The 15,157-nt window shown below is 39.1% G+C and overlaps 2 protein-coding genes across 2 annotated transcripts; both read right to left on the reverse strand.

Moving 5' to 3' along the window:
• Window positions 1–2,777: 2,777 nt before the first annotated feature.
• Window positions 2,778–5,400, reverse strand: hmx2 (H6 family homeobox 2). The gene is made up of 2 exons (XM_055902494.1): window positions 4,904–5,400; window positions 2,778–3,875 (listed from the first exon to the last, which is right to left on the reverse strand). Exons 1-2 carry the CDS (start codon window positions 5,172–5,174, stop codon window positions 3,328–3,330), a joined length of 819 nt encoding a protein of 272 aa, XP_055758469.1. The 5' UTR covers window positions 5,175–5,400; the 3' UTR covers window positions 2,778–3,327.
• Window positions 5,401–11,553: 6,153 nt separating this feature from the next.
• Window positions 11,554–14,069, reverse strand: LOC129836395 (homeobox protein HMX3-like). Its single transcript, XM_055902493.1, has 2 exons — window positions 13,278–14,069; window positions 11,554–12,903 (listed from the first exon to the last, which is right to left on the reverse strand). The coding sequence occupies exons 1-2, from the start codon at window positions 13,564–13,566 to the stop codon at window positions 12,293–12,295; spliced, it is 900 nt and encodes a 299-aa protein (XP_055758468.1). The 5' UTR covers window positions 13,567–14,069; the 3' UTR covers window positions 11,554–12,292.
• Between the last annotated feature and the right edge of the window lie 1,088 nt (window positions 14,070–15,157).

Below are 15,157 nucleotides of genomic sequence, written 5' to 3' on the forward strand. Positions count from 1 at the left end.
CACCGCTCAGTCTCTCCAACCTTTTCTATCTCTCTCTCTCCTGTAAATCAAACAACCCCAGGTGACAGGTCATGCAGATTTCCCACAAGTCAGCAGTGCGCAAACATCCATCCAGGAGAGTGGTGTATTACCGTCAAACCTGATGGCATTATGTACGCTGTGAAACTAATAAACAGCTTCATTCACCCAACGCTATTGCTCCTTTTCATGAGCGTTCTGTCTCTTTCTCTCTTTTCTCTCCCTCTCCTATCTGTCACAAATTCATCCAGCTGCAACTCTCCGCCAGCATCAGAGTTAGCCATAAATCACTTCTGTTGTCTAACGCAATCCATTTGCCCAGAACACGGGGCGGCTGTTGCAGAAATTGGGTCAGGAATAATCTGCAGGGCAACAGAGCCTCTTGGGTAATGTAGCCATTAGCAGAGAGAGAGAGAGAGAGAGAGAGAGGGAGGGAGGGAGGGAGGGAGGGGAAGAGAGAGAGAGAGAGAGAGAGAGAGAGAGAGAGAGAGAGAGAGAGAGAGAGAGAGAGAGAGAGAGAGAGAGAGAGAGAGAGAGAGAGAGAGAGAGAGAGAGAGAGAGAGAGAGAGAGAGAGAGAGAGAGAGAGGGGGAGAGGGGGAGAGGGGGAGAGAGAGATCCCTTGTACGCTGTAAGCTATGACATCCAAGAAAAGCTGGCTGATGACACTGTTTTATCACTCCCCATCAACCACAGGGTGTGTGTGTGTGTGCCTTTTTTGATTGGGCTTATTAACGTAAAAGCAAGCAAGTACTGTAGCCTAATAATGTAGCCTAATACTGTAAGAGCAAGAAAAGATACGAAAGGTACCAAGAAGATAAAAATGACAGAGTTATTTTCAATGTGCTACATTAAAAAATACATGTTTTCACCCTCTAGTCTAAACACTCTAATCTGTTAAAAAAGTATTTTCACTGTAACCGATACAGTGGTGGCTCGCTTGAAAAAGAAAAAGCATCACACAACAACGCGGTGAGTCTTGAACTTTAACAACAGCACCACTTATTAAGTTTCCTCCAACAAGGCTAGAACTTCCTGTATTGCACACTTCAAGTGTCAGAATATACAACCTGGTCTCAGAGCGTTTCGTATAATTCTGTACATTTTTTTAACCTTTATTTAACTAGGCAAGTCAGTTAAGAACAAATTCTTCTTTTCAATGATGGCCTAGGAACAGTGCCACTGCCTTGTCCAGGGGCAGAATGACAGATTTGTACCTTGTCAGCTCGGGTATTTGAACTTGCAAGCTTTCAGTTACTAGTCCAACACTCTAACCACTAGGCTACGCTGCCACCCCACATATACAGGACTCTCCATTTAGTATGATATGTTACGAATTACAGTTCGTAATATATGTTACAAATTAGCAAAACATACAATATGTTACGAATTTGCTAAACATATGATCTGCTAAGAGCTGAGAGTCCACTAGACTAGGTGTTAGGGGTTAGGGTTAAGGTTAGGGTATGTTTAGGAGTTAGGTTAAAGGGTTAGGCTTAGGGGAAGGATTAACTAAAAGGGTTAAGGTTACGGTTAGGGGAAGAGTTAGCTAAAAGGGTTGAAGTTATGGTTGGGGAAGAGTTAGCTAACATGCTAAGTAGTTGCAAAGTAGAAAAAAGTAGTAAGTAGTTGAAAAGTTGCTAATTAGCTAAAATGCTGAAGTTGTTCGTGATGAGATTCAAACTCGCAACCTTTGGGTTGCTAGACACTAATGTTATACACTGACCAACCATGCTATTTTCATGTTTTGCCTTAAGTAACCATCTTTCTTACGTAACCATACCAAACATAACATATCATACTAATTTGAGGGTCCTGGATTTACATTTACTATGTTATGTCTAGTTTATGAGACCAGGCTGGAATATCCACCATGGCTCTGATTGGCTGCTGATGGTGTGCATCTCTCTCCCTCCCCCTGCAATGTGTTTAGCAGGCCACTGAGTTGACCCTCTCGTAAGTACAAATGACACGTTTCACATTGGCTAATTTTCCAAAGAACTGTGATGACAGATGAAAATAAAGAGTATGTATGTCTTAGACAGGCACATAAATAGAACCAAAGAGTTTGACAAAATCTTATCATTATGTGCCCATGTTTGAGGAGAAGCAGCACATAAACCCATCTGCAGCAATGCTACAGTGGCATGCTACACCTGAAACCACTTGTATACATAGATCATTTTGAAACTGTAAAGCGTTCATAACACTTTGTTGTTAATAACCCATGGTGTTAGTATTATTGTTAGCAGGCGAATGAGTACTTGTTACAACAGACCTATGAGGCTTAACGTACAGTATAACATTGTTCAAATTTGGCAAATATAAGTTGAATATGGAAAAACAGTGATCCTACATTGTTTTTAGGCTACCAGGCAACCTAGATGTTTTAAAGTTTTGAATGTATGAATTCTGGTCTACTGGAAGCTTTTGCCACAAGCTAGTAAAATATTTCAGTATCGCTATTCACCTTTAGAGGCCAAGTTAGTTGCAGAGTCATATGTTTATAAGAGAGTTTGACCAGCTGGATGTCATGTTGATTGAAACGTCCATGGCAGAAAGTTTGACAGAAAACAGAACAAATAGTTTTTACTTAATAATCCTTGAGCTGCAGTGTGAATATATATATAAATATATATATTTTTATCTAGCCTGACCATTGTGCAATTATGAAATACATTTTTCCATCCCTGATTTTCAAAGACTGGATTGAATGCCACAAGAACTAAATCAGGAAATGTACAATAAATCCAAACCCACGTTTCATTGATATAGAAAATTTATTGAATGAGTAGTTTACTTGGTAGGCCTATGATTACAATAAAAACAATGACATTTTCCCCAAATGGAAGCAACGAGATTGAACTTCCCTATCCCCAAATGTATAAACCCAATTTATTCTAGTAGTTTAACAGATGAAGGTAGATGGACGTCTTGGACCTCAATATTTCATATTCACATTCACATTCAATTGAAAACGTTTTTTTAATGCATCCAGAATTCGTTTGGGAAACATAGTCCACTTGATTACATCTGTATTGCAGTGGCGAAATTCACCAATTTAACGTGTTAAACGAGGGAGAACGCAAAATCAAGGTACAAAAGAATGATTATACACATGGTGTATTTTATACATTTAGATACGTTTGCTGCTTCCTGTTAAACATACAGTTGCTGCATAATAAGAAATATATATTTTCAACAAATAAAGTGATATAATAGACATGAGTTATGCCAGACATTTATACGAATGTAGGCTACTGTAGTGTGTTAACGTGTTATTTTTGTGGACTCTCATCACAGGCATTAAGTCAATATTCAATTTTGTTATACAGATTGTACAATGGTAACCCTGGTAGGCTGCTGCCAGGGTAGTATAGCGGCGTTGGAAAAGCGATAGATCTTGGAACTGGTACCCGGAGCAGGGAGCTATCTCTAAAAACAAGCGGCATTCCGACCAGTGTCTGTGCGGAGGCGTGTGCCATGTTCGCGGCCTCCAGTTCCGCCGACAGTTGTCGCTTCCATTTGTTCCTGCGGTTTTGAAACCACGTCTTCACCTGAGTTTCTGTTAGCTGTAGACTAGATGCTAAACAGGCTCGCTCGGAGCTGCTCAAATACCTCTTCATATCAAACGTGGATTCGAGCTGGTACACCTGACTCCGCGAGAAGACTGTACGAGTCTTCTTCTTGGACGAGTTGCTCTGCTTGTCCGCACCGTCTGTCTGTCTCTCCTCGGAAATAGGTGACATTGGATTGCATGGTCTCTCTTGTTCCTCTTTGTAATCCTGCAGCAGAGGCTGTGTCAGGTGCGGTCGCCGTGCAATCCCGTCACGGACTGAAATAAGTCCCGTTGTTGAACCTGCATTAAGGAAAAAGACCAGTATATATGTGTCGGAAAGAAAAGAAAATGTGTCACAATATTTCAACAAACTGATTTCCCAATGTCCTCCTCGGTATCATCTGTAGCCTATCAAAATTGACAAATGATGTAGGCCTATCCTCAAGATAAAGCATCGCATAAAGATACTGGATGCCTTAGTCTATATTGCCTTTAGATCAGCTTGTCAATTTTGTGTCTCAAAATGTTGAATGTCTCAAAGGTTTCACACTTATTTTTCAAATGCTTTGTGTTGGTCTACCCAAGTTGAGAACATCCCTGTTAAAACAATAACATTATTCGATACTCAGTACAAGAGTTCATTAAGTGTGAACTTTGACTCATTCATCGACAGTGGAAAGGTTGTAAGTGTTCTTTTAAATAAACAATTTAATTTTGACTATGCCTGGTGCACAATATTAATTAAATCAGGTTACATTTAACGGTCAATTGACGAAATGCAGTCATTGTGAAAAAAAGGTTTAATCAATTAGCAGACTCGATTAAATTTGGAATGACGGGGGAAACATCCTGTTAATTATTTGACCTTTCCCCTGTTCGCGGATGTAGCAGTAAAACGACACATTAAACAAAGTGAAGTGATAGCCTACCCACTATCTGCAGTAACAAACATAGGCTATCTACGTTTACAAGCTTAAACTGCAACAAGTACTAGGCTACTTCTGCCGAAGGTTATCATAAATACGTTTATCATTAGTCCTAGCCTACTTTACACTATTGTTGACCTATTATTAGGCTACAATAATAGCCTAATAACACATTTAAATAATAATAATAATTGGTCTAGGCCTAATACTAATAATGTCCCGTTAGATACAATACATCGAGTTATACATTCTGTAGCCTATTTCACCTTTTTACTTTGGAAGCCTATATTTTCGAATACAAAATGTCATCGAGGGAAATAAATACAAGCAAAATCTAAAAGCAACAAATAATTAGGCCTACATTTAACGCACAACACAAATTACATTCAGTGATCTACTCACCTAAACATGAAAAATTTAGTGGTTGATGTCGGTTGCATGGCTCGCTGTGACCACGATCCGAACAGAAACAGTCTGCAGAGTCCTCCCCACCGCTGCACTCCTCTTCTGAAGACACCGACAGCGAGCGCTTCCTCGCCAGCTGCAGTCCCTTGGAACTGTCCTTCACCCCCGACCGTGGCTTCTCCGACGAAGTGCCCAATATCGACTGAATAGTGAAACTGGAAATTGGGGCCGACGAGCACTTGCTTCCGCTGTCTTCTGTGGTACTCATTCTCGATTCATAACAGTAAGATTAGGCTATATCTTAGTTTTTGTGTTATTTTTCTCGTATTGTTGGTCTGTGAATACTCACAACTCTTGCGTAAAATAGTTTGGAAATAGTATTTTTTAGAAACCGTTTTTAGAAGTTGAGGGGCTTGGGTTGTTTTTTCCTGGAGCTCAGGGAACATGAATGTATTCCTGGTCTACATCCACGCGCTCTGGACTAAAGACAGTATTGTGGCGTTGCCTCATTTGCATGTAGGTAAGCTCTGCGTGGGCCAATCACACGCTCAAACTAAGCCCGGAAATTTCAAACTCATGTCAAGGTTCTGAGATAGGATGAAAGGAGCTAAGGACAAATAACTACAGGCTGTCGTTTATTCGAGCATATAGCCTACGTCCCTTTTCGAATCCGATAGTAAAGGTAGACAAACAGGCATAATGGTACAAGCACATCACAGATGTTAGGCTATTCATTTACTTCAAAAGGCTACATATACAACAAAACACGTTTTGGCATAAACATAATATGAATCGCCTTTTGTTTAGAAACTGGTGCAACATGTCTCTTATTAGGCTATATCACTTCAATTGGACGTTTTGATTGAAAATGGACAATATTTTAGGCAATGGATTTTGTGTAGGTAAAGGTTTTTAATTCACGAGTCTTATATTGTGTATTGTTGTGCTTTGTTTGTTTTGTTTTTGTGTGATATGTTGACAACTTGACATAGGCTTACCTAATATTTGGGGGTGACTACATTTTAAGTGGACAATAGACTGGAGAAATGGGAAACAGGTGCAACCATGTTTGTCGCCATTAGTCTTTCAATGAGGGAACATCAGGGATTTTTCTTTTCCTTTTTTTCAACCACAAGTATTGCATATTGTGTTGATGTAATTTTACAAATTAATATTTTCACATATATTGCAAGACAACATAATAACAAATTATTACACTACAGTAGACCCTTGTTATTTCACTGCAATACTTTTTGAAGTGAATGGAGATAATATATTCTACATGTTTTACATCGGCATGCAAATTGATTTGGTCATGACTCTCCCTAAGTCTATCTAATATAATACTCAACAATTTAAACCTTTTCACTTTGTATAGTGTAAAATACTTGATTTGCGATATTCCCTCAAATAACAAACCTTTATCCCTAACACACTTAGTTCAAATGGTATAATAGCATACCATTGACACACCCTCAGGGGGGAATACAAACCATGTTATCTGTACAGTCAACTGTAGACACAAGTAGGGGCCTACTACACAATGACCTCATGGAAGAAATGGCATGTATTCTATTAGCCTTGTGGATGGTAAATTGGTCAGATAATCCAACATACATTCCTGGGTGTTGTTCCTGGAACTAATATGGAACCCTAACTATTTTATCCTGAAAATAATAAAGTCATTCCACGGCCATTATCTGCGATTAAGAATTAATTTGATCATTAGGCCTACTGCAGCTAATCTGCCTCGCGTGGAGTGGAGGCCTGCTAATTGATTGACTAATTGATTGGAGGGTGGGGGCGCGCCCCCGCTCCCCATCTCCCTCTCTCTCTCTGACGGTGTCTGGTGGGGCAGCTGCGGGGTTTGAGTTCGTGGTTCTAGCACATTATCCCTAGTTACTTCTTTCTAAGGGACCCTCGACACATAACAAATGGTCAGCTTTAATCATAATGTCAGGGCCCTAACCCTCGTGCTGCTCCGCCTAGGGATGGGATGACGACCCCGGCCTTTCTCCCTATTTTCTGTTCAATATTGTTTTGTATTGTGGTTTTGGTTAATCCTCTGATAGGAGGAAGGAGTAACGATGACGATGGTGATGATAGTGAAACCCATCTTGTGATTGTCAACACGAATTTAGCCCAACAGCAGATAAACGATTTTAAGAATGCATGTGCCCATCAAGATATAGGCTACATTTAATGGGGTAATATATGAATGAGGGCAGTCACAGATTGCACTGGATTTAGGGTGACTACACATAAATGCGTGAAATCTCCCATTACAGTTAAATGGGACGATTTATACGTGCTATTTTCAAACAAAGACCTTTGTCAGAAGCAGCAATGTCTGTTTAAGCTTTATTTATACCCTTATATCATTATCAAAAAATATTACATAATTAATCCGACACTTGAATACCAATTAAACTCCAGATGTTGAAACAAATCTGAAGATATATTTTCATGATGGCCGATAGGCCTATATCAAAAGAAATTAGGCCTAAATGGCGTTATCATAAACTTTAAGCCTATACAATATATGCCAAACGGTAACGTGTCTGAAGATCCTGAATTTACCCCTCTGATTTGCAGAAAACATGTTCAGAAACAGCATGGCGCGGTCTAAATTCGTGCTCTATCACAATGATAGGTGTTGTATGGCAGCCCTACTGCAATAACAGAACAAGATTTTTACTATGAGAAAAAGGTCTTAGAAAGACAGATGAAGTTATGAGCAGCTTTGATCTAAGAATCAAGCTTCGATAAATATTAAACAAAGACCCCTACACGTGTGTATTATGATATATGACGTGTCCAACTCTAAAATAAGGAAATTACCAGAGAAAATGATATCAATAAATTTTGTAAGTATAAACGTTGATTATGTTTCGATTTTCATTCAAGGATCTGAGCCCTGCTCCTTTTTTCAAATCGCAGAGAGAGCGAGAGAGAGGGTGTGTGTGTGAGGGGGTGGTCGAAGCGGTCGTAAGAGCAAAGCAGAGCGCGAGCCCTGGAGGTGTACAATTTATGTAATCTGAGGTTGGAAATGAATTGGGTAATTTATTGGAAAACAGAAAGTCAAGAAGATTGGATCAGTATAGCCTATCCAAGGGCTCCTATCCATCAAGTTCCAATTAACAACCTCACCATTGAGTTTTAATGGCTTTCCAATTTACTGCCCTGATAGACTCATCAATTCCTCGGGGAGAAATTAAGAAAATCGACCGCCCCTTGGCGTTTCGGTGTCATTCTTCACAGCAACTATATGTCAAATTAAAAACACAATTAAAATTTAAACTGTTCCAATCAGACGGTGCCCCGCAACCTATGTTTCACTTAATAGAACTTTGATGAAAATCTGATGCTTGCATTCAATCACGAAAGCAAATGGGATACTATTGTAAAGAAGATTTACGTTTCCTAAAAAATAAGTAAGTGTCAAGAATGTTTTGCATTAACGTGGTTCTGCGGTTTCTATAGGCCATAACAAGATTAGATTCCCTAAAAACACGCCACTTCGATACAACTACGACTTTTTCGTAGCAGGATAGCAGAACGTACGCAGCAGGTTAGGATAATTAACATAGCAGGTTAAGGGAAAGGGTAAGGGTTACAGAAAAGGGTTAGGGTTGTGGAAAATACTCTACTGCTACGAAAATCACTTGAATCGGAGTGGCGTGTTTGTAGGGAGTCCCATTACAATCCCATATATGTCTAAACTGATGTTTTAGTAAGATGATCAAATGTGCCCAATTTGGCAGAGCATTCATCCAAACTTGACAGCAAGCACTACACAAGACATCTCCTCATACATATCGGAGTTTAGTAGATGGATTTGAAGCATCCGCTTCTCACCTATAGGCGTAGCCTATGTAAGAACATATGAATTCATTTGCATAGGAAATGTATATATATTTGAAATGATAAAAAGTATATTTATGTAATCTATGTATTGTTTATACATTACCACAAGCCTGCAAACAATTGAAAATATCGAATATATGTTAAGATCAATTAACGTTTGCCTAGGCCTATATGAAGTCAAGTAATTGCACCAAAATATCTCCACAGATTTTCGCATGAATCACATGCGGGAACAGATGCCCAGGGTTTCAGGAAAGGGCTGAAAATACTTCAACTGTTGTCACTTGATCAAAATTGTAGGCCTAACTGGCACTATAACATTTGATGGGCCCTGTTTAAAATCAGCACTCAACTTTCTATTTTAATGTAATATACTGAGCCGCCCGCGGTTATGTCCATTGCCCCGTTCCTGCAAATGTATTTTATCCAATTTTTGCTCTCGCCCCTTCTCCTTTGCATAAAGATGTTCTACAAATGGACATTATCGAGTGGCAATTTTTTTCAATTCATGCGCGCAAATCAAGGTCATGAGCGCAACCAAAACTGCCCGTGAACAATGCCCTTATTTGTAACAATATTTTACAGACGTTTGCTGATCAATATCAGCGCCGGGAAGAACACCATATCAATCTATTAGTTCTCTGTAATGGGTTCGTGATGAGTTTGCATGATATAATACGTCAATACATTAGTGATTATCAGACGATATTTGAATGCGCACTTTGTATAGTTGTGCGGTCATCATAGAGTAGCTACTGATTTGTTTTCGATAACTGCATTAGAGACAAAAGCAGAACACGACCTTTGAGGCAAAGAGTTGACTGGTTTCTACTCAGATGGAGGGAATGCTGAATAAAATGATAAAGTTATCTTCAACAGTAATTACATATAGTCAACTCTTTGCATTTTGATATTGATATTATTCCACCTAACATTAGATAATACATTTGTGAACTATGTCGCAACTTTATAGGCTAATGTTCTGTGTCATTTTAGCCAATTTATATCGTCCAAAATAAATATAGGAATGAGTGACTGACATTAAACAGGTGAAACACGATTTAACAAAGTACATTTCCTTATGGATTAAAAGGAAAACGTCAGTCCACAAAATATCGTTTGAGGGTTTGAGGGGGGAGTCTGCGTCAAGCTTTATCGTGCATAGCCTATAGGCTATCAAAACTTTTGAACTTCCTAAAACCTTTATGTGGGCCCATGGTGATCGAAATACTTTAGAAAACTTTTTCACAAGATACCAAAGGTTTTCTACTCAACAAAAAGGTAGCATTTCTATTCGAGCATTTGCAATAGCTCCACGTCAGAAACATTCCACAGGTGAATTGTAGGCATGAGCACTACGGAGACATTGGCATAGGTGTGTGAATATCTTTTATTTCACCTTACTTTAACCAGGTAGGCCAGTTGAGAACAAGTTCTCGTTTACAACTGCGACCTGGCATAGACATGTATGAGACCAAATGGCATAGACATGTATGAGTGTTTAGAAAATGAAACCGAATTGACCAAACCCTAATTCTCTATCTATTGCTGATCCATGTGAAACTACATAGGAAAAATAAACAATACAACCATTAGGTGAGAGATGAAGGGCACATTTGGTGGGATAATTAGCCTACACCCGTCTAGTGCACCATTACCGAAGACGGTCATAAAGGCTGCATCCACAAGTAATATGATTATTGTTGCAAAATTTAAAAAATATGTTTTTTTAAATTAAATGTTAAACATGAACCTATAAGGAGCTACGCATGCACACATGCACGCACTTACGCCGTACATACGCACGCACACACGCACATTTTAGAATAGCCTAGAATTAGGCAATTAATTTTTCTCTTTTGAATAGACCACATTGCCCCATAATTTCGTCAAGATGGTGGCAATTACGCATCTAATTGACCGAGCCATTTTTTATGTAAAACAACTTTTAAAGTGCATAACAGCAGGTTGATTACGCACCTGCTTATGTTCTTTATTCGCGTAATAATTGATGGGACTCCCAAAATAAGCGCGTGGTTTTCGGGTAGGCCTACCTGTATTTAGTTCTGCAGTCAATATGGATGACAAATACAATCTGCACTATTAAGTAATAATCATAGCAAATAAAAATGGGTTAGTGTGTGGGTTTAGATAGTTTGTGAATCTGCGCCAATGTATATGCACAATGCATCATGCATAATGTTGATTCCTTCAAACTTCATCTATTGTCCTTATGCTACATGGTATAGGCCTACTCACCACCTCCAACGCGTTTGTTCCAAGGATAATTGTTTCAATATGCCGTATATAATATGCCTGGCATCTCAACTGAAATAATCTAACTCAGTCAACAACTGCTATGGCAGTGTGTCTCCGAAGAGTGTAGGACACGTGGTCTGCTCGAGACCAGTAGCACTTGTAATTAGATAGGCCCAGTCAAGCCTCTGTAAAGGGAATTGACGACGAATATCCTCTTCTTTGTATATGCCAGGAGTATACTCATTTCATCTCACACACGACTTAATGTTCATTTTGAAATTCGCAACAATTATATTGGGTCTATAATAAAGGTTTGTTTATTTGTTAAGATATGCTATTTGTTTACATTATTCAACAATCAACCCTGTTCATGAAGACGTTTTGAAAGTCGACAATAGACTAATTTGTTTGGGAGACAAACTGGCAAAAATATAACATTTCAGAATTGATGCCCTAGGAATAGACTGTATACTACACCCAATTACACCCAATTAGATTATTGAATACGCACTGATTCGACATATTTAAGAATGGAATAATCTCCATTTATTTCACAACAGAATTCAGCAATACAATATCAAAAAGTTGTTTTTTTCTGTACAAAGGAATAGCTTCAACAGGTAGCTCATTTCATTGACTCGATTAAATATATCCATATACATTTGTACACCATGTTATTGTTTCAAAAACACAAAAAGTAATGACATTCAATTCTTAATTGTGCTATAAGGACATTGTCGAGGAAGCAGAAATTAGAATCAGTACATCAAAAACAATAAGCCTATAAGCTACAATTATATTGTACATAAAACAGCGTATCTTGATTGTCCCCTTTTAAAGCGCTTTGAGTAAAGAGTGTTGAGCCCGTTCGATATTCGATATTCCTAAATGGCTGAGAAAAGAGAAAACACAATGAAAACATCAGTTGGGGTCAAATGCTACGACCCCATGCGCTAGAATGCTATCATAAGACGTTCCATTCATTTGAAGGGGGGGCAGACTTCCTGAAATGTATTTTGGGGCAGTGTTAACTCCTTAATATTAATTTTTAATAAGAACAATATGCTATTGGCGTGAAATTATGCCAGACAAAATGTAAACTTCACCCTAATATAAAAATGCACAATATATCCTCTTTAACAGAAATTATAGGACTATTTTTTAAATTTGTATTTTCTTCTTTAGAAAAATATTGTTTTAGGTTGTCTTGTGTAATGTTCTGTAGGCCTACGAGGAATATAGATACCAACGTCTTGTTTTTCAAACAGGTCTGAGTAGTGGCACAGAGGTGACGATTGGGTGAGAGTAATAGAGATGGTGGGGGAAAGTGAGGAGCGACTGGCTCACAGGAACGTTGCCGGTTGCATTGCCAGTCTCTGAGGCAGAGTTCTCGTGGTAGAGGATGGGCACTCGCACTATCCTCTGTGCAGCGGCGTGGCTCAGATTGGCAGCCTCTAGTTCAGCGGCAAGCTGCCTCTTCCATTTATTTCTTCTGTTCTGGAACCAAATCTTTACCTGTGTCTCTGTCAGGTGCAATGACGCAGCCAATCCGGCCCTCTCGGTACTGCTCAAGTAGCGCTTCATGTCAAAGGTGGACTCAAGCTGAAACACCTGACTCCGAGAGAACACGGTGCGTGTTTTCTTTTTTCGACATGCTTTCTTTTCGTCACTGTCCTCGTTTTTCTTCCTGTCGTCTACCCCACTGTCTTTCTTTGTGTCCTCAGAATCACTCTCGTCTAGAACTATTTCATCACCACTTTTGTTGTCCTCGTCTTCTTTGCCGTCTGGATCGGATTTGAGCACCAGGTCTGGCGAGTCGCGGTCCGTGCCTGAGGTTGGAGAAGAGTCTCTTGCTCTTGCCTTCTCGGCAACTAAAATAACGACAGAAAATATATATGGGTTATAAAGGTGACTGCATGTTCAATGCCTCGTTGTTACTAGATATGCTTAAGCAAACAGTTGGCTATTATACCTTTGAGTCGAACATACCCTCGACGAGAAACTTACAATGATGACAAACAATGGCCTAACTGAATGAAATGCTTATCATAAGTGACATAAAATACAAGACCCCCTAAAATGAGGATATGGATGTAGTTCAAGAATGATTATCCTTGTTTGAATGTCCTTCAGCCCATAAAATCCATGGCAATTTCCGCTATACAAATTACGCACACATTATACGTTCTGATTAATCATGTAAAAGGTAAAGAAAGAGAAGACAATCAGAAGTGCATGGGCTTACCTTCCGTTCTGTGTAGATGACTGGCTGCGCTGAGCGTGTAGGGATACCACCATGCTGAGGCTCGCTCCAGATAGTGCGCCGGTAAAGCAAACCTCTGTGTGGGTAACTCAAAGCGAGGAAAGTTAAAGTCCCCGACCTGGGATAGGGAAAAGCCCCCTTCAAACGCCGCCTTTGCCGAGGCGAAGATGGGCTTCGGTTTGGATGGTTTACTATCACAGTTAAGTAAGTTCTTAATGAAGAAGGGAGAGTCTTTCACCGGAGTGCACGTCTCTTGCGCCGTCTCGGGCATTGCTGCTTGGAGGTTGTGGTCCGAATGCCGTAGACCACAAATGTAAGTGTTAAAAGACTGGAATTAACAAAGTCTCACTTAGAAAGAGGGATATTATAAACTGGTAGGACTAACTGTCCTTCTGTGCGATGTTTTAAATGTCAAATATATTCTTGATTACGCAGCTGATCGAGAACGTAAAAAATAAAAACAGATCAGAAAAGCAAATAGTCTTCAGAGAGGACAAAATAATATCAGTATTGGATCCAAGTCTTGTGCGTTCCTTTGTCAAAATGCAACTGTGTCCACCGCGTCAGTCTGGCGCCGGATGCTAATGATGAAATAAAAATGTCATCCAAGTTAAATGCGGAAAGTATACGGCGATTGGGCACGTACAATGGCAAATGGGATTAAGGAAGAGATGGGAAGTAGAACGAGGGGGAGAGAGACGGGCAGAGAGAGAGAGAGCGAGGTAGAGAGAGAGTGGGGGTGTAGGCTACACGATAACAACGAAGTCCACCCTCACTTTGCGCTTTGGTTGTAGGCTGTTACGCCCTTGTGTTATTGGTTTTATAGAGTCAAATTAGGTAGCAAATGAGGACAGAGTTGTTAGCACAAAATGTTTGGCATAAACATCGATGAAAGTACAATAGGCAAATTACTTTCGTCGTACACAGCCTATATCCAATACCAGCAGAGTAGGCCTATATCATATTTTGATGCACGGGTTTGGGGAGACTAAAACATTATGGTGAATTAGATGATTTTTTGTTTGTGGTCTGATTTATACTTATTGATAATATAACCTAGATTCCGGAATAGCAATAATCATTTTCGGCATGCACTGTAAGCCTATGGATGTAAGTTTTTTACAATGGTCATCATTCCACAACTCAAACACCAACAAAATAGACGCTCATGTCCTCAGATGAAGAAAGGCCTACAACAAAGTAGGATATTGTGTATTAGGGCACATTTGGTAAAACAATTTGATTATTTCCCAGTAGACCTAGGCTAATAAATAAAATAAAAATACAATTTCCCATAATAGTCCACACGCAAACTAATATTGTGCAAAATATTTATATTTCCTTAGGGGCTATTCCACTAATACAATTCATTCAACTAGGCTACGTTTCTATACTAGCTATTATAGTGTCACAGATTAAGAAACAAACCTTCGTCATTACAAAACAGACAAGATAATTTCCCTCCAGGTGTCATGTTCTGACACAATTTAGGATGAATAAGTTAAATTAATGAACTTTTCTCTCCATGGACGATTTGCCAAAATTCTATTCAAAAAGGTTGTAAATTATGTCCACATTATCACTTTTATAAAAGGTTTACAAAATATGGAATATATATTTAAATGTAGAAATAGCCTAATTAAAATAATGTTGCAATCAAATGATTGTGAATTGGATGTGAATGTTTAATCACTTGCCTAACTCCAAATGTAGTCAAGTTGTATATATTTGCATTGCTTATTGGGACACACAGGCTCGAGACGTTCAATAAAGGTAAACCATAAAACATTCAGTTTATGAATTTACCCCCTTAAATAGTCAAATGAAACCCAGCGGTTTACTAAAACAAAAGGCATGCGTGT

The sequence above is a fragment of the Salvelinus fontinalis genome, chromosome 37 (genome assembly GCF_029448725.1).
Source record: "Salvelinus fontinalis isolate EN_2023a chromosome 37, ASM2944872v1, whole genome shotgun sequence".
Classification (NCBI taxonomy): Eukaryota; Metazoa; Chordata; class Actinopteri; order Salmoniformes; family Salmonidae; genus Salvelinus; species Salvelinus fontinalis.

What these genes read in the sequence shown, in the direction of transcription:
- hmx2 (XM_055902494.1), bottom strand. Translation starts at nt 5,174, where the DNA reads ATGAGTACCACAGAAGACAGCGGAAGCAAGTGCTCGTCGGCCCCAATT. An exon ending in ACTAAATTTTTCATGTTTAG is followed by an intron (nt 3,876 to 4,903) that starts GTGAGTAGATCA and finishes TCCTTAATGCAG; the next exon opens with GTTCAACAACGGGACTTATT.
- LOC129836395 (XM_055902493.1), bottom strand. Translation starts at nt 13,566, where the DNA reads ATGCCCGAGACGGCGCAAGAGACGTGCACTCCGGTGAAAGACTCTCCC. An exon ending in TCATCTACACAGAACGGAAG is followed by an intron (nt 12,904 to 13,277) that starts GTAAGCCCATGC and finishes TCGTTATTTTAG; the next exon opens with TTGCCGAGAAGGCAAGAGCA.